The 19,643-nt window shown below is 45.5% G+C and overlaps 1 protein-coding gene across 1 annotated transcript; it reads left to right on the forward strand.

The window, feature by feature from the left end:
• The first annotated feature begins 5,901 nt into the window (after positions 1 to 5,901).
• LOC132587338 (arylacetamide deacetylase-like 4) lies at positions 5,902 to 16,090 on the forward strand. Its single transcript, XM_060259613.1, has 4 exons — positions 5,902 to 6,093; positions 8,529 to 8,745; positions 13,368 to 13,431; positions 15,315 to 16,090. Exons 1-4 carry the CDS (start codon positions 5,902 to 5,904, stop codon positions 16,087 to 16,089), a joined length of 1,248 nt encoding a protein of 415 aa, XP_060115596.1. The 3' UTR covers position 16,090.
• Positions 16,091 to 19,643: the final 3,553 nt, after the last annotated feature.

A 19,643-nucleotide genomic window follows, 5' to 3' on the forward strand; every position in this document is an offset into this window, starting at 1 on the left:
GGCGACTGATTTCCATAAGGTATAATGGAGAACTGATCCATGGTTATCTGGGGCTCTGGGGGCTGTTTTTTGAGGTAGAAGCACCAATGTTTCAGCATAGCATCTGATGATTCTCCTCAAACTGCTTTCCAAGTTTCAAAATGATTGGACCAGGGAGTCCAATTCTATGAGCCCTGAAAAAATGTGCCCCTATCCTTCATTATTTCTAATGTAGTGAAGACATTTAACAGGTGTGTGATCCCTTTAAATGCGATGGGTAGAACTCCCTTTGGAGTTTAATTGTGCTTGTCACAACCTTGCTCCTAGCTCCACCTCAATATCTCCTGGCTCCACCCCCAAAGTCTCCTGGCTCTGCCCCCAAAGTCCCCAGATATTTCTTGAATTGGACTGGGCAACCCTAAGGACAACTCCTGTGAAAGCTATGGCTGACCCAAGGCCATTCCAGCAGCTGCAAGTGGAGGAGCTGGGAATCAAACCCAGTTCTCCCAGATAAGAGTCCACTCACTCAGCTTAGAAGGAACATTTCTGGCAACCCTATTACGCATCCTCCCACAATAGGGTTGCCAAGTCCAATTCAAGAAATATCTGGGGACTTTCGGGGTAGAGCCAGGAGACTTTGGGGGTGGAGCCAGGAGACATTGGGGTGGAGCCATAAGCAAAGTTGTGACAAGCACAATTGAACGCCAAAGGGAGTTCTGGCCATCACATTTAAAGGAACCACACACCTTTTAAATGTCTTCCCTACATTAGAAATAATGAAGGATAGGGGCACATTTTTTCAGGGCTCATAGAATTGGACTCCCTGGTCCAATCATTTTGAAACTTGGAAAGCAGTTTGAGGAGAATCATCAGATGCTATGCTGAAACTTTGGTGCTTCTACCTCAAAAAACAGCCCCCAGAGCCCCAGATAACCATGGATCAGTTCTCCATTATACCTTATGGAAATCGGTCTCCACAGGGAATAATAGAGTGCCCAGCAGACATTCCTCCCCCACCCCTTTCTAATGACCCTGGAGCAGGGGGAGGGCCTTCAAACTGGGGAATCCCCTGCCCCCACCTGGGGATTAAGCAACCAAACCAGAGTATCACAGAAATTGGAGCAGGGAATAAGGGCTAAAATAGCCTCTGTGAAAACTAGCCTAGAAACAATACTCAAAAAATTCACAACCAATAATTATTATGAAAGAGTATTTTCATAATAATTATTGGTTGTGAATTGTTCTGAGTATTGTTTAGAGGCTGGTTTTTGCAGAGGCTATTTTAACCTTTATGCCCTGACTGACCTGGGGATTGGCAACCCTAGCTCTGACTGCACAGCTGTTCCAGATGTCGTCTCTCTGGCCTCTCCCTCTTTAAAGAGCCCCCTCTGGCCTCTCTGCTGGAGTCAACAAGCAGAACTGGATTAACAATTAAGCCAAGTAGGCATTGGCCTATGGACCCCATGCCTTTAGGGGCCCCAGGCCAGCTTTCCCCCCAGTTTTCCCCCTGCTTGCAGCCCTCCCAGCCTGCATGTGCAGCCGGCAACTGAGCTCTTTGCCCAACTTGCCTGCTACTGGCATTGTTGCCAAGTTTGCCTCTCTCCTACAGTTTAGTAAAAGGGACTTTTAAGAAGGTGCTTGCAGGCTGCAGTGAGGGCTGTGGGCGGCAGGGCAGATGCTCAGACTCTGAGATAATTTGTGAGCCCCCCCCCCCCCCCAAGATTTGGACTGCCTAGGGGCCTCCACAGGGTTTGATCTGGCACTGTCAACACACCTCCTACCGCTTCTGTGTTCACTCAACCGGTTGCTGCTTCCAACACCACCTCTGCACCCCAGCTTTCCCCTCAGCTTCCCTGCCATTCTTTTCTCCTCTGTGCCTCATCTCCCCTCTTCGGCAAATGTCTTAAATCGTGTGCCTGGCTGCCTTCCCCCTCCCCTCCTACTGGTGCCAGCCTGACAGCTCTGAGCTAGGGTTGCCAATCTCCAGTTGAGGTAGGGCTGCCAAGTCCCCAGGCCAGGCAGGGGTTCTCCCGCCTTGGAGTTTCCCAACCCACCAGCCCACATTGGAACTTCCCCCGATGTCGCTGCTGTGATGATGTCACTTCCGGGTGACATCATCATGCCAGCGATGTCGTGTGTCGCCGCTCTAGGTGTTTCCATGAAAACTCTATGGTTTTCCTGGATGCTCTAGCAATTTGGGAGGGAAAACTCTATGGTAGAGCCTAGAGCAACTAGGCACTGGCACAATTATGTCACTTCCAGGTAAAAGTCCCCCACTGGAGGACGCAGGGGACTTGGCAACCCGAAGAGGGCAGGCGGCCCCTCAGTTTGGAGGCTCTTCCCCTGCTTCAGGGTCATCAGAAAGCAGGGGACAGAAAATTACTTATTGGATATGTGGTTAGATTTAGACATTAGTAAGAGAACTAAAGAACTGATATCTATTTTAGTTTCTACTGCCAGGTTAACTATTGTTTCTAAATGGATTGACAAATCCCCACCTACTATAGGTATTTGGCACAAAAAATTTATGGGAGCATTTTATTTTAAGCAAACTTTCTTATCAAACACGGGGGCTCCATTAGAACAATATGAATCTAAGTTTGTAGTAATTTGGTTCCCTGTATTAAGTTATAGGACTGTGAACTATATATTACCAGATGATCCTCCGTATAAGACTATGATTTATTTTTAAAAATTATTGCTGGTAACTTCTGTGTTTTGTAAATGAAAAACTACTAAACTGCAATACTACTGTTTTGCCACCTACATTTGAAGTATAGCGATAACATAGTAAGGTATAATAAATCATAATAAGTGACTATGTACCATTTATTATTTGTAACTGAGACTTAAATTGCAATAAAACTAAACTACTATGATTAAAGAAGAAGAAGAAAGCAGGGGACAGGGGGAAATGTCTGCAAGGCGCTCCATTATACTCCAAGGAGACCAGTTCCCATTGGGCAGGGGTGGCCATTGGCCATGCTGGCTGGGGCTGATGGGAATTGTAGGCAAAAAACATCTGGAGATCTACCGTTGGCCACTCCTGCCATAGGGTATAATGGAGAATCGATCTGTGGGTATATGGGGCTCTGGGGGGGCACTGTTTTTTGAGGTAGAGGCACCAAATTTTTAGATTAATATCTAGTACCTCTCCTCAACCCCCCGCCCCCCAGTTTCAAAAAGACCATCTGGAGGTTCAAATCAAAAAGTAAGCTATGATCAATAACTAATAACAATAACTGCAAATCAGCAAAATAAGTGAGCGAAAAGGAGCTATTTTGGGCTGTTGTGGATAGAGGAAATGCCTCATCACAGTGGCAGCTCTCCCGTCCCCTGCAGTGGCTCCTCCCACTCCCACCCATTTCTTCTAGCTGGGCCACTTCTGAACCACCACAGCGGGACTTGCTCATCCCACCTTCTTTCCACAGCAGGGACTCCTTCCACCTACCTGCTCATTACCTGTGCTGAGATTTTGCCTGGTCACCATAGCAGCGGGACTGCTCAGACTGGCCCTGGGAGGGAGTGAGTGCTGTATGCTTGCACTGGCATCAGCTCATGCCTGCCTCACTCAGAGTTGCTATGGAGGCTGCCTCTTGTGGGGGGAGGGGTAGCAGGGTTGCCAGGTCTGTGTTGGAAAATACCTGGAGATTTTGGGGGTGGAGCCAGGAGACGGCGAGGTTTGGAGAGGGGAGGGGCCTCAGCATGGTACAATGCCGTAGAGACCACCCTTCAAAGCAGCCATTTTCTCCGGAAACAGAAACTATGCATCTATTGCATTGATCCGAACCTGAAAATTTATGTGCTGTGGCTCCGTGAAGCAGCTTTAAAGAGAGACCAGGCTGAAGAAGGATCGAAACCATGAAAAGTCCTAGGAGGGCAGTCTCATATTCTCTCTTTTGGATGCTTCGGATTCCTTTAACAATTATTGGATCTTCAAGGGTTCAACAGCAGAATACTTTGGAGGTGTTTAGCCCAGAGGAATTTTTTTTAATTATTTCCTGAGGATAATATGAGAACCTGGATTTTGTTGAAGGACTAGTCACTGCATTCAAGGAAAAAGCAAAGGCTGTGTTGTAGGAATGGTGTACTTTAATGATTATTTGTATAAAAGTTATTAGGATATACACATTTTGAGTGTGAGAGTTAAATAATTTCTGGTGAGTTACTGCTATTCCAATTTCCTCCAGGGGAACCGATCCTTGCCAGCTGGCATTCAGTTGTAAAAGTGGGAGAACTCCAGGTCTCACCTGGAGGCTGAGAAATGAGAAAGACAGGAATATTTAAAAATACACAACCCTCAGGTTGTAGTGACCACAATTATGAAGTATATAAGGTATTTCAAAGGGGATAACAGGTAAGGACAATATAATTACAAAGATACATTCAAAAATACTGATGATAATAGTCCAAATAATTTGCAGAGTCCCATGTGCAGGACGTTGACTTAGTACTCCTGCTCTCGAAAGTTCTTCTAGCAAAGGCGTACTCCGCTTTTTCTCCAATAAAGGCAGCTTCAATAAATGAGGTCAGTTTCACAATCTTCTTCCTTCATACACAAATAGTTACAATCAGGGGTCATTTGTAGAAAAACAGGTAGTGGAGCTCATTAGCATAGCCCATTAGCATATGCCATCCCCCCCTCCAGGCAAAAGGAATCCGATGCAAGAAAGGAAAGCCCCGGATGAGCAAGGCCATCTTGGGCTGGCTAGAGATCCAGCTGCCCTGCCCAGACAAAATGCCAGCAAGCCACCCACTGCCCAAAATCACATAAGAAGTGGAGAAAGGGTGGTTTCTCCAGGGATTAATGAGGATTTCTCGAGGTGTGGCGAAACCCCTGGTGGCTGCCCGGCTGCCCGCTCTCCTAATCCAGGGATTGTTATGCAACTGTACCTACTATTCAATGGACAAGGTAGGTAGGTGGGGAGGAGGAAGGGGGGCATCAGAAATGTTCAGGAGCTGTGCTCCTGTGAGCTCCTGCTGAATTCAAGGCCTGGTTACAATAATTCTTAAGTACATCAAAACAAGACATGAAGTCTCAATACAAAAACTCTTAAGACGGGCAATAGCTCCAAACTGGCTCCAGGCTGTTGCCCGTCTTAAGAGTTTTCGTATTGAGACTTCATGTCCGGTGTTGATGCACTTAAGAATTATTGCAACTATTTGTGCATGAAGGAAGAAGATTGCGAAACTGATCTCATTTACTGAAGCTGTCTTTACTGGGGAAAAAAGTGGAATGCACCTTTGCTGGAAGAACTTTCGAAGCCGGAGTGCTAAGTCGACTTCCTGCACATTGGGACTCTACAAATTATTTGGACTTCATTATCATCAGTATTTGTGAATGTATCTTTGTAATTATATTGTCCTTACCTGTTATCCCCTTTGAAGTACATTATACACTTAGTAATTGGGGTCACTATAACCTGAAGGTTGTGTATTTTTAAATAACCCACCTGGCAGCTGGCAACCCTGATGTGATGCTGGGTCCCATTCTGGATTTCTGCCCAGAGCCCCAGAAACTGCCTCTGCCCAGCCACCTTCCTGCTGAGTATATGAATCAGCCCTGCATGATTCACACTCTTGGCGCTTCTAATGAAGATAGGCCTGACTCACAAAAACTGATGATGGAATCAGTTCTTGCTAGCCTTCAAGTTGCCCCTGGACTCCGGTTTTTATTAAACAAATTATTGTGGTATGCCTTCTCAAATCGCCCTCATTCATCCTGGCAACGGTGGAAATGATACTATGAGAAATAATGTGCACATTCCTGGCATATCCTGACACAGGCTGCGAAGAACCAATCAGGAGGACCTTCATTTAGTTTAGAGTAGCGCCCAGCTCCTTTAATGCTCAGAAACCCTGTGGCGCAGGACAACAGAGGCAAGTAGGTTCTTCAGCTGGAAACATCTGGGTGGAACACCAATGGGTTATTGGGACGACTCACGCGGGAAGTTTTTTGCATTGATCCTGGGGACGCTGCTTACCACTTTTTTAGTGTTTACGCTGATATGGGCTTTGTATAAACACTGCTGCAAATGCGTCGTTCCGTATGGAGTTTGCCAGCCTCTAAAAGTGCGGCTCCTCCACATTCTGCTGCTTATGCTCTTTGCCTTGGTAAGTTATCTTAACTGATTTATTTATTTGTTGCAATTTTTTATTCTGCCCTCCCTTTCAGCGGGCTCAGGGAGGATCACAGCAATGAAGAAACAGCAATAAAAACAGTAATAGAATCAGGGCTCTCTTTTTTTTTGTAGCAGGAACTCCTTTTCATATTAGGCCACACACCCCTGATGTAGCCAATCCTCCTGGAGCTTCCAGTAGGCCCTGACAGGACCCTGATCTCACCACCAGGCAGAGAACACCTTGGCCCTTGTCAAGGCTGAGCAGATGTCTTTTGGGCCAGGGACAGTCAGCAGATGTTGATTAGCAGAGTGTAGAGCTCTTCAGGGCACATTAACTTTAGAATGGGACAAGCAGCAGCCACAGTGTGTCCTTCCAGGAGTCACTGATGTTCTGCTATGCAGAAGAAAAAGAAGACTGCAGATTTATACCCCACCCTTCTCTCTGAATCAGACTCAGAGCGGCTTACAATCTCCTTTACCTTCTTCCCCCACAACAGACACCCTGTGAGGTAGGTGGGGCTGAGAGAGCTCTTACAGCAGTTGCCCTTTCAAGGACAACTCCTGCAATAGCTATGGCTAACCCAAGGCCATTCCAGCAGCTGTAAGTGGAGGAGTGGAGAATCAAACTCTGTTCTCCCAGATAAGAGTCCGCACACTTAACCACTATACCAAACTGGCTCTCAGATCAATTGATTGATGATTGATTGATCAATGGATTGATGCAGATCAATTCATTATGTCAACAACTTCATATATTTTTGTGAATTTCCTGCATTGTGCAGGGGGTTGGACTTGATGACCCTGGTGATCCCTTCTATCTCTATGATTAGTGTTGCCATGTCCCTCACACCAGAAATGCTCTAGGATAGAGTTTTTAGTGCGAGTCCTAGAGTGTCCCTGGCACAGCATTCCCAGCATGATGACATCACTTCCATGTGACATAATCACACTGGGGACAGTGTGCACTAATGGGGCTCTTTGGGGGGTGGGGATTCCCCTGGTGGCCTGCTGGAGGGTTGGGGCCCTCAAGGGGGGTGAATCCCCCGCCCCTGGCAGCAGCTTGGCAACCCTATCTATGATTCTGTTTTGTGTGTGTGTGTGTGTGTATGTGTATCCCTGACCTGGATAGCTCAGGCTAGCCTTATCACATCAGAGCTCAGGGTCATTCCTGGTTAGTACTTGGATGGGAAACCACCAAGGAAGTTCAGGCAGGCAGTGGCAAACCAGCTCTGAACATATATATTGCCTTCAAAACTCTATGGGAGTGCCATAAGTTGGTTGCAACTGAATGACAATAAAGACTTCCATGAGTAATGAATTCAGTTCTTGCCCTCCTTCCTGAACAAATTTCTCCTAACAAAGGGCTCTTGGGCCGGGGCTTCTTTTGAGAAGGAGCACACAGGAACACAGTTCTGGCTCACTTGACCAGGGCTCTGGTTCAAAAAAAGGTCTCCAGCAGGAAGATGGCACTAGGCAGCCACGCGCTCCCAAACCACGTGGCCCCTCCTCTCTGCCACCTTCAACTTCTAGCGGGCTTGCAAAGAGAGCAATAGATACAGAGCTGCACATGAGTGCCCCTTCCTGCCACTGCCCCCTCCACCACACATGGTTCTTTCTCTCTGGCCATGTTTTTTTTGAGGGGGGGGGGGGAACAAGGTCTCTCCTTAGGCTGTGTGAGAACACTCATCCATGAAATGCAGACGATGGCACTGTACTATTCTGTGTCAATATGTAGAAAGTAACCTACTGAATGGGTGACGTCACTTCTGGTGACATCAGGGGTGCGTGGCCTAATATAGCGGCCCCCCTCCATAGCGGCCCCCCTACTGTGGAATCAACTCCCGGAGGAGGTACGGGCCCTGCGATGTTTAGACCAATTCCGCAGGGCCTGTAAGACCCACCTCTTTAAAATAGCCTTCACTTAAGACCGTGCCAAGTAAGTCCTGCTGGATATGTTTATGTTTTAGTCACTGGATTTTATGAAAGATCTTAACTATAGCACCATAATCTTAACTCTAATGTAATTTTAATGATTTTAAGGATATTTTATAACTGAAATTGTATATGAATCTATAACTGGAATTTATAATTGAAACTATTATATATGGTTTTATTGTACACTGTATTTACATGTTGTGAGCTGCCCTGAGCCTGCTTGCGGGGAGGGCGGGATACAAATAAAAAGTTATTATTATATATGCAAATGAGTTCCTGTCTTGGGCCATTGATTTCTGCTCAGGGGCCACCAAGGGTGGGTCTTTATCCAGAGGGTTGGGGAGAAATTCTGAGATTCAAGGAGCAGGAAAAAGCTTCCATTTTAACCTCATCTGAAATGATTGGCGTGACTTTGGAAACAGGAGAGAGATAAGACTCTATATTTTTGTTTGTTTGCTTTCTCTCTCTCCCTTCCTCCCCTACTGCAACAAGGATTACGGACTCTGGAAACTGGGTCTTTCCAAATGGCTTACCTTACTGAACTTGGCGTTCGATGGAATTCCTCCATCTGATGATCCATCCCTGTCAATCAAGGACACATTCTTTGAGGGTATATTTGTGAGGCTGTACCAACCCAAAGCACCATCTACTGTTCCACGGAGAGGAATAATGTTCTTCCATGGAGGAAATGGAATCTTGGGGAGTGTCAGTAAGTAAACCAGGGGTGTCAAACTCATTTGTTATGAGGGCCAGATATGACATAAATGAGACATGGGCTCAAATTTTTGCAGAAATAACGTCTATGACTGGAGTTTCCATATCTCCCACCCCAGAATAGGCTTTATGGAACTTATGGGAAACTCCAAGTATACCTAAACATATCCAAGAACTGATTTCTCTTATGTTTGTAGCAGATAGGCATGCTGTTGCGATAACATGGAAACAGCCAACTCCACCCTCAAAACACACATGGCTGATGAAGTTATGGGACTATTTTATTTAAGATAAAATAACATTTGATCTTGATTCTTCCCGAACAGACGTGGGAAAATCCTTTTTTGTCAAGAAATGGCTTCCCTTTATGAATAAGGCTGCTCTTGATAACATTAGTCTAGATAAAGTTCCACACGATGTTTATCTTTCTAGTTTGGTTTTACTCTAACGATACACCTCTAGCTAGACAGACTATGGAGGTTAAACTAGAATGACTGAATATATAGTCTTATCCGTATAGTATGTTGAAATGTATTTAATTGGTTTCATAATTTATATTTGTACTTTGCTAATTTTCCTTTTGTTATGAACATTTTTCCAATTTTATTTGTAATAACTATACCAATGCTTGGACGTTGGAGCAACCTGTGTATGCTTGCTAGATGCTGTAAAAAATCGTAAGCCATTAAGTTACCAAACAAACTTGATTTTTCTGAAAAAAAAAAGATTTAAACCCCTTAATAAAAAAATGTGTTCCTCTGATGAAGGAATGTTAAAAAAAAAGAGAGACCTTGCCAGGCTGGGCCATGTGCGTCATAAAACTTAATGCCAGGTAGCAGAGATATAAACTTTATAAAGGACACAAACACAAAGATTTTTTTTAAACTTGAAAATAAAACCTGCTTAAATATTAAAACCAGGCCAGCGGAAGCTGGTTCAGGTAGCCGGCTCGAGGTTGACTCAGCCTTCCATCCTTCCGAGGTCGGTAAAATGTGTCCCCAGCTTGCTGGGGGGAAAGTGTAGTTGACTGGGGAAAGCAATGGGAAACCACCCCATAAAAAGTCTGCCGTGAAAACGTGAAAGCAACGTTGCCCCAGAGTCGAAAATGACTGGTGCTTGCACAGGGGACTACCTTTACCTTTTTAAAATATTAGCACTTTACAAAAATTACTTTATTAAATCTAATCCAATACAAAGGGAGCAAAGGGAAAATAAATAATAATAATAAATAATAAAAATATAAAACTAACATGCAAAAATCCGATTTTTACCATTGAATGCATATAATTTACAAAGAGTACATAATATGCTAGGTATTAAGAATAGATGAATAGCCTATAATTCATTCTATTAGGCAAAAAAGAAATTTCCCCAAAGAATTCCAAAATGGGCCCAAAACAAATCATAATCTATAGCCAAATCAGTATTAAGTGGAAGGTCTAATACGATCTGAGCCACCTATGCTTTAACATTCTGTATAGCACCAATACTTTGTTTTAAATCGTTTTCAATTGTAAATTGTTTATGTCTTATTGTTTTATACCTGAAATTGAGATGTTGGTTTTGTTATGATTGTTAGCCACCCTGAGTCCTTTTGGAATGGGCAGGATATAAATCAAAAGTAAATAAATAAATAAATTATCAAAGAAAGGGCTATCCATTGTTTTTCCCATTACACACTTGTTGGTCTTTAAGGTGCTTTCTTCGTATTTCTCCTGTGCAATCCAGGCTCTCTCAATTGCCAATAAAGGTATTTGGATTGAACTGGATTGGAGCGAGCCTGGCAAAGCAAGCTCTGATGCAGAAGGAAGCAAGAGAGAGGGAGAAGAAGCAGATGACAACCAGTTGCTTGAGGGGCTGATAGGAGCTCTCCGGGGGCCTGATTCAGTCCCCAGGCCGCATTTGACACCGCTGATTAGTAAACTTTTTTTTAACGAGGCCTTTTAAAATGTACTTAATTATATATTAAGCAGGACAGCCAAGCTCCTAGGCAGGGTGGGGGGTCTCCTGCTCTGGGGATCCCCAATCCACCAGCCCACAGTGGGTCAGTGGGGGGATCCCCTCTTGACATTGCTGGCACGATGATGTCACTCATAAGTGATGTCATTGCACTGGCATTGTCACGTGCTGGCCACTCTAGGAGCTTCCGGGAAAACGCTATGGTTTTCTCGGATGCTCTAGCAATTTAGGAGGAAAAAGAGTTTTCCTCCCAAATTGCTAGTGTGTCCAGGAAAAAGAGTTTTTCCAGAAGCTCCTAGAGCAGCCAGCGTGCGACATTGCTGGCATAATGACGTCACTTATGAGTGACATCATTGTGCATTATGTGTGCATGAAAAAAGTCCCCCACAAGAGGCTCCTGGCTCCACCCCCCAAAGTTTCATGGTTCCACCCCCAAAGTCCCCAGATATTTCTTGAATTGGACCTGGCAACCCTACTTCAGAGGGACTGGCTACATTGGGGTGTGTGGCCTAATATGCAAAGGAGTTCCTGCTACAAAAAAAGCCCTGCAGATAACACACTGAAACATTAAAAACTCAAGGCATATCATAAATCAGATAAAACTTACATTATTCTCTTATCTTCCATTTTATCCTCATAACAGCCCTGTGAAGTAGGTTAGGCTGTGAGCGTGTGACGGGCCCAAAAGACAGCCACAGCAGAATGTGATTCAAACCTGGACCTCCCAGGTTGTAATCTAAAACTCTAACCTCTACACTGACTTTCATGGGGTAGCTGCTGTTGAACAATAGCAAGCAGCTGGGTGTCGGTAAGTCATGTAAACTGAATGATACCAAGTTGCCCAGGCAGGGGTTGAGAGGCCCTTGCTAGGCCTTGGCCCAATAAGCCTCAGAAAGGGTCCCTTCCCCTGCCTTTTACTGACAGAAACCAAAACCAAAAGGTAAACAGTACTGTTGTGGTTGCCCAACAACTGCTGCTGAGGGATCTGTTTCTTAAAGTTACCAGCATTCCATTTATCATCTGGCGGGGAGAGTTAACCCCAGGGCTTTTTTGTAGCAGGAACTCATTTGCATATTAGGCCACACCTCCCTTATGTAGCCAATCCTCCTGAAACTTACAGTAGGCCCTGTACTAAGAGCCATGTAAGCTCTGGGAGGATTGGCTACATCAGGGAGGTGTGGCCTAATATGCAAAGGAGTTCCTGCTAAAAAAAAAAGCCCTGATTAATCCTACAATTTATTTTTAAGGTTTCAAATATTTCTGCAAACTTTGGACTTTTCTCAGGTTTGTAGAAAGCCCTATCTTGCCTGCCAATGGCCCCGGTCTCTGGATTAAAGTATCCACAGATGAGGCCATATTGAGTATTAGATAGTATTGATGACATTGTAGCATCTTCTGGTGGCAGGAGAAGATCATACCTGGAGCCCATGGAGTCTTGAAATCACCAACCCTATTTCCTTATGCAGGTTGCTTTGTTCATCACTTCACAACTCTGAAGGTGTGGTTAATTTCACCCACCTCGGGAGGAACAATGCATTTCATAGGAGAAGAGACATACCTCTGCAATCTATTTCCTCTTTCCTCATTTTGCTTCTCCAGCCAGCCTCCTCCCATTTCCTGTTTCTTTCTTTTTATATCCTCAGCTCCAAACCTGGCCCTTGAGCTAAGTTCCACCCTCCTTTCTCTAATCCCTGTTCTCCATAAACTTGCCATGCCTTAAAACACCTGGCCCCAGAGAGTGATTGTTCTCCCATTCAGGCTTGTTCTCAGCCTCGACACCTTTGGGGCTTCGCTGAGGAAGACTGCCAAAACTGGCCTCTTGCTGAGGCTGTCCCAGGGCCCATAATCTTTTGGAGCCTGTGAACATATTTGGTATTCTGCCATGGTGTTGTGGGTGCAGCAACAAAACGGCTGCCATAAAGTGGCTGCCCCAGGAGGTGGAGCCAGTCGTAAAATCGTTGCCACAGCCTAACTTCAGTAACACAGTGTTGATCCTTGCACTGTGGTGGCACTCAAGCAGGCCTTAGGGTTGCCAAGTCCAATTCAAGAAATATCTGGGGACTTTGGGGTTGGAGCCAGGAGACTTTGGGGGTGGGGCCAGGAGACATGGGGGCGGAGCCAGGAGCAAGTGTGTGACAAGCATAATTGAACTCCAAGAGAGTTCTGGCCATCACATTTAAAGGAACAGCACACCTTTTAAAATGCCTTCCTTCCATAGAAAATAATGAAGGATAGGGGCACCTTCTTTTGGGGCTCATAGAATTGGACCCCCTGGCCCAATCCTTTTGAAACTTGGGAGGTATTTTGGGGAGAGGCACTAGATGCTATACTGAAAATTTGGCACCTCTATCTAAAAAAACAGCCCCCCCCCCAGAGCCCCCAATACCTGCAGATCAATTCCCCATCTTTCCCTATGGGAATCATTCATGGAGGTGCATAATGGCTTTGGGGGCGGGGCTTCCCCCGCCGGCCAGCTGGCTGGGGGAGGGGGGAAGCCTGTAAAACCAGGGGATCCCCCGCTGGGCCCTGGGGATTGGGAAGCCTAGCAGGCCTTGCTGCTGGGTTCAAGGACTCTTCTGCCCTGCGAGGTGGTTTTTTTGCTGGGTAGCCTGCCACCCATCCACACAAGCGACTCTCACTGAAACCATTCTTTTCCAGATTCCTATGAAAGACTGTGCCGTTACATTGCCCGAGAAAGCAGTTCTGTACTGGTATCCGTAGGGTAAGTGAATTCTTCTCAGACGTTAGAGTAAATAACTGAAATGGGAGGCTGTGTGCTTCCATAGATTAGCCCCTTAGAAATAAGTCCTCAAACATTAGGAATAATTGCTTAGACGTGTTTTATTGCTTAAACAGAGGGTCTCATTAATCAAGTAGCAGATGTTCCAAACAGAGATTGGCCAGCAATGAGATTCAAATCTTCAAGCAATGGACAGTTCTACTCCATTTTCCTTCAAATCAAATAATCCATGAAACACAATTCATACAGCTTCACAGTTAATCAGTATCAACAACCTCTTCCATATAACACTAAAGTAAGGCCTTGAGTCATTTCTGAACTGGTGCCTGTTTGAAGTTTGTTGAGACTATATGTCCTGTGAGGAAACATTTTGAGATTATTTTAGTGTTATATGGAAGAGGTTGTTGATACTGATTAACTGTGAAGCTGTATGAATTGTGGTTCATGGATTATTTGATTTGAAGGAAACTGTAGTAGAGCTTTCCATTGCTTGAAGATTTGTCGAAGCAAGAGCTACAAGTCAACTCCCTGTACTTTGGTGCTCTACTATCTTCCATGAATGCACTCTTGGAGAGTTCTGTCTATGTCCCTAAGTATTTGTGTATTCTTACCATTATCGCATCGTTGTATGGCTATACGGTCTTAGCAATTGTTGGTCACTATAACCATTTCTGGTTCGGTGTTTATTCATTTACCAGTGATCTCTCTCTGTTGTAAATAAATAAGCAGTGAGAGTCAATCAGCCCTCTGCAACATCAGCTTCTGCAACTGGCAGGCAGTAGCAAATCTTCAGCATGAAATGAGTTTCAACTTGAAGTCAAAATTCTTAGGCATAGGGAGCAGTCAATGTAAAATGGGGAGCTCAAAAAATTAAGTACAAATGCATTCTTGTCACTTAACTAGGGTTTCCCAGGCCCCTCCGGGCGCTGATGGGGGATGGGGGGCAGGGTTGCCAAATCCAGGTTAGGAAGATTTGGGGAAGGAGCCTGGGGAGGACAGGGACCTCAGTAGAGCACAATGCCATAAAACCCACTCTCCAAAGCAGCCCTTTTCTCCAGGGAACTTATCTCTGAAGTCTGGAGATGAGCTGTAATTCTGGGGGATCCCCAGGTCCCACCTGGAGGCTGGCTTCGATACTTTTAATAGAAATTGGTCCAGACCAGAGAAGAATATTTTTTTTACTAGTTAGGATCCAGTGGTATTTTCTTCCCAAAGAGTTTCCAAGGGTAGACACAGGGCTTTTTTGAGCAGGGACACACAGGAACACAGTTCTGTCTGGCTTGGCATCAGGGGGCACGGCCTAATATGAAAATGAGCTCCTGCTGGGCTTTTTCTACAAAAAAATCCCTGTGTGAGACAATGGTGATGTCAGGGGGTGTGGCCTAATGTGCAAATCAGTTCCTCCTGGGCTTTTTCTACAAAAAAGCCCTGTGTGAACTAATAGTGATATCAGGGGTTGTGGCCTAATAGCAAATGAGTTCCTGTTGGGCTTTTTCTACAAAAAAGCCCTGTGTGGACTAATGGTGATGTCAGGGGGTGTGGCCTAATATGCAAATAAGTTCCAACTGGGCTTTTTCTACAAAAAAAGCCCTGGGTAGTCATGTTGGTCTGCAGTGGAACAGCTAGATTCAAGTCCAGGACTGGAGCCCCTTAGAGACAAAAAAAGATTTTCGGGAATGAGCTTTTGAGAGTCAAAGCTCCTTTCAGAAATCATCATCAAATATCTCCCGTCTAGCAGAAGCTTCAAGAAATTCAGGACAATGGTTCTCAGTGCCATTGACATGGGACTTGAAAATGTTAAATGGTCCGTTGCACCAACCAGGCAAATCCTGCTTTTAATGTCTTCTTGACTTTGGTGTTGACAGGTATCAACTTGCTCCAGACAGCCCTTATCCGTCACAGTTCAATGAATGTCATGATGCCACCGTTCACTTTATGAAGAATGCAGAAAACTACGGAGTGGACCCTGCCCGTATTATAATTTCTGGGGACAGTTTTGGAGGCACAATAACTGCTTACCTCTGCCAAGAGCTGAAAAGCAGAACTGATCTGCCCAAAGTCCGTGCTCAGGTGTTGCTCTATCCTTTCCTCCAAGTAATGGACTTTACTTTACCTTCTTACCAGCAGAACAGGTTCTTCCCTCTTCCAATGCTGAGGGATTGGGCAATGTTTGCTGTGCACTATCTTGGGCTACCCACATCCTTGGCTGATGTGGCTACTTCAGGAACCCTTGTCCCTGAAGACAGTAAAAGAAAATTCGGGAAATGGGTACATTGGGATCTCGTTCCTTACAAGTTTAGAATGCGAAACCCCAAGCCAACCCCGCCTGCTCCTTCAAAAGATAATTTATTCAATGTGATCAATGAAGTGCTTGGTAGAAAACTTTCCCCGCTTTTGGCTGAAGATTCCTTTTTAAAAGAACTCCCAGACACGTTCATCTTAACTTGTGAATACGATGTGATGAGGGATGATGGCCTGCTGTATAAGAAGAGACTCGAAGAGAATGGCGTCCAAGTTTCGTGGTACCACCTTGAAGATGGGTTTCATGCTGTGCTAGTCCTGTTGAATCACTGGCTTATCACTTTTCCCTGTGCCAAAACTGGAATGGACACCGTCATCAGTTATATCAGAGGTCTGTAGATCCAGATGCGTTCGTGGTCATCCCAAAATGAAAATCTGATCATTCGGAGGAAGAACAAGAATCAGGATGGGCATGAACTGAACCACAAAGCAAAATTCATCACAAATTTTGCCATTCGTGGTTTGCAAAATTTTAAAAAAGTTCATGGTAGTCCTTGCATAGAACAGAAAGCAGGGGTTTAAAGGAACTCCAAGTACCTTTCAAGCCTGCTTTCTGTTTCCTGTGAAAGCCACAAAAACAGCCACTCATGCTCTGACCTGGATAGCCCAGGCAAGCCAAACCTCGCCAGATCTCAGAAGCTAAATAGGGCCAATTCAAGTCCTTGGAATACCAGCAGTCAGGAGGTGGGGACAGGTTTTTTCAGCCACCTCTCTGAATATCCTCCAGGCTCCCAGTAGGGGTCAGTCACCAGACTTCCAGGCACGCACACACTCTCACAAGCATGCACACACACACAACCCATCTGCTCATCTGTTTCAGGCAGCCTTGTGCACTCCCTTTACAAGACGGCCCAAAACAGGGACCCTGTTGCTCTCTGCTGCTCAGCCGTTTTTCAGGCTTTCTACAAACCCTGTTTAAAGGGACTGCGTTCCCTTTCAATGGAGTTTGCTGGGCCAAGAACCACGAACTAGCTCAGTTCATGAATGAACTTCCCAGTTTAATTTGGTTCGTGGTTTGGCTATGAATCACGTATTTCTGATTTGTACATAAAGAAAGCTCGTGATTTTCAGCTGTGGCTCTGTGAATCCAGCAATGTGTCAGCCCTGCTATTTCAAATAAGGCAAGAAGTATCACTTGCCCAGGGATCAGCCAATAGGAAGGCTGAGTTACAAATCTTCAGGTGGGGGCTGAAAATCTCCTAGAATTAGTATTCATCTCCAGGCAACAGAGATCAGTTCCCCAGAAGAAAACAACTGCTCTGGAAGATGGACTCCATGGAATTATACCCCACTGAAGTCCCTCCCCTCCTCAAGCCCCTCCCTCCACAGGCTCCACCCCCAAAATCTCCAGGTATTTCCGAACCCAAAGTTGGCAACCCTATGGGAAGGCTTGAAGGAAATGTTTATAAGGTGGCTCTGCCTTCTTCACTGCAAACAACTAATCTATTGCATAGGGTGGAATTAACTGATCCAGTTTGGGTCAGGGTTGCCAATTCTAGGTTAGGAAATTCCCTGAGATATGAAGGGGCGAAGTTGTAGTCTGGAGATAAGTTGTACAAACCCCACCTGGAGGTGGGGAATCCTCGATGGGGCTGAGCAGGATTTTATTGGGAGGAATATCTTTAAATTGGCTCAGTAAAATTCCCTCCCCACTGCTTTATGCTATGCTTGGAGGAGCATTTGGTGTTTTAAACAGGACTTTTTTTTTTGTAACAGAAACTCCTTTGCATATCAGGCTACACCTCCCTGCTACACCTTCCAGCTACAAAAAAAGTCCTGGTTTTAAATAGGCTTCAAGTTCACTGCTTAGTTCATAATTTGGGATTGCAGGAATAGTGGATGTGGATCAGTAGCACGTAGGGATAATTGTCAAGCATCTGGAGGCGTCTAAGGATGAATGGTCAGTTCCAGAATGGCCCACTATTCTCTGGAGCAATGGGGTGGGTTGTGGAGGGGATGCCCTTGTAGTTAGGGGGTGTTTGAATACCAGCTGATTCAGATTACAACCTACTCATAAGAGCATAAGAGAAGCCATGTTGGATCTGGCCAATGGCTCATCCAATCCAACAGTCTGTCACACAGTGGCCAAAAAACCATGTGCCATCAGGAGGTCCACCAGTAGGTCCAGGACACTAGAAGCCCTCCCACTGCCCTCCCCCAAGCACTCAGAATACAGACCATCCCTTGCCCCAGACAGAGAGTTCCATCTTTACATTCTGGCTAATAGCCATTGATGGACTTCTGCTCCATATGTTTATCCAGGGCTCTTTTTGTAGCAGGAACTCCTTTGCATATTAGGCTGCACCCCCCTGATGTAGCCAATCCTCCTGGAGCTTACAGTAGGCCCTGTACTAAGAGCCCTGTAAGCTCTTGGAGGAGTTGCTACATTGGGGTGTGTCGCTTAATATGCATATTAGTTCCTGCTACAAAAAAGCCCTGTGTTTATCCAAGTCCCTCTTGAAGCCGTCCACGTTTGTAGTTGCCGCCACCTCCTGTGGCAGTGAATTCCATGTGTTAATCTTTGGGTGAAGAAGTGCTTCCTTTTATCCGTATACTCACCAGTGCACTCACCAGTTGTGACCAGATAACTAATTTTTCGATGACCATTTTGTTGTCTTGCAGCCCGTTTGTGGCTGTTGTAAGGGTTGCTGTACTCCTTAGCAGAATACAGCACGGCACGACTAACCCCTCCCACATGTGCCTTTTTGAACACCTGGATGCAACTCTCTTCTCCATTTCTTGCCTTGCTGCACCGCTTTGCCCTGCACATCACATTTGTTCTGAAATATATAAAATGTTGGCTAATAAACTGCGTGCTTTTAAAAAAAAAAACCCTACAGTTTGCTGTTCTTTTCTGTATTACTTCGAGACTGTAATTAGGGCTTCCTGCTCCGGATTAGGAAAATCCTGCAGATTTGGGGGTGGGACCTGGGGAGGGCAGAGTTTGGGAGGAGGGGTGCCTCAGCAGGGTAGAATGCTATATGTTATAATCCCCCTTCTGAAGCTGTCATTTCTCAAGGAAAACTGATCTCTGCAGTTTGGAGATTGGTTGTAATTCTGGGAAATCTCCAGGCCCCACTTGGTGGTCAGGAAAAAAGAAGGTCTAGGGTCTTCTCACTGGAATCAAACAGGAAGTGGTCACACCAGTAACATCCAGGTTACTCTGTTATTTGGACAAAAACTCCATGGTAAAAGTCTGTCAATGAAGGGAGCGTATTTGCCCAACAATATTTTCCTCCCTTCTCTTAACCTTTGTAACTCATTCCGGGGGGGGGGGGGGGGGCACAACAAACAGAAACTACAGATAATTCAACTAAGCATCACCGAGCAAAAACAGAATAGCCTAGCAAGAAACGACACTGTTACTTTCATTCTCCATTCGGGAAAACTGGTTCTTTTCAAGGCTTGAAGTCAACACAGCTACAGATTTGCTTGCCTATCACTCCTGCACAAGCCTGAAAGCCCCCCCACACTCCTTCCACTATCTCCATGTTTCAGAATGGCCGTTCCTGTGCTCCTCTATTCACATGAAGGGCACTCACCCCTCAACCCCCTCTCCCTCCTGGAATGAACTGGTTAACCAGGAATCTGCATCCATCGTTAATACATAAGACTGTGAAGCTCACCCTGCTCCTCTCCTGCATACTTGTGGTCCACTATTCTGGCTAGGGTCAGGCAAGTTTCCCACGTAGTCCTCAGAATGAGGAGAGAGAAGTTCCAGCATCGTAGCCCTCTTCCTTCCCTTGACTGACTCACTTGCCCTGCCTCCCGAGTTGCATGTGTTCAGCCTGTTCCTTAGGGTTATTGGACTCCCTGGTGGAGGCTGGGGTCCCCTGTCACCTGTCCTGGCCCCCAACTGTTGATCAACTGGCTGGCAGGGAGTGACTTACCAG

Source organism: Heteronotia binoei, chromosome 18 (assembly GCF_032191835.1).
Source record: "Heteronotia binoei isolate CCM8104 ecotype False Entrance Well chromosome 18, APGP_CSIRO_Hbin_v1, whole genome shotgun sequence".
NCBI classification, from domain to species: domain Eukaryota; kingdom Metazoa; phylum Chordata; class Lepidosauria; order Squamata; family Gekkonidae; genus Heteronotia; species Heteronotia binoei.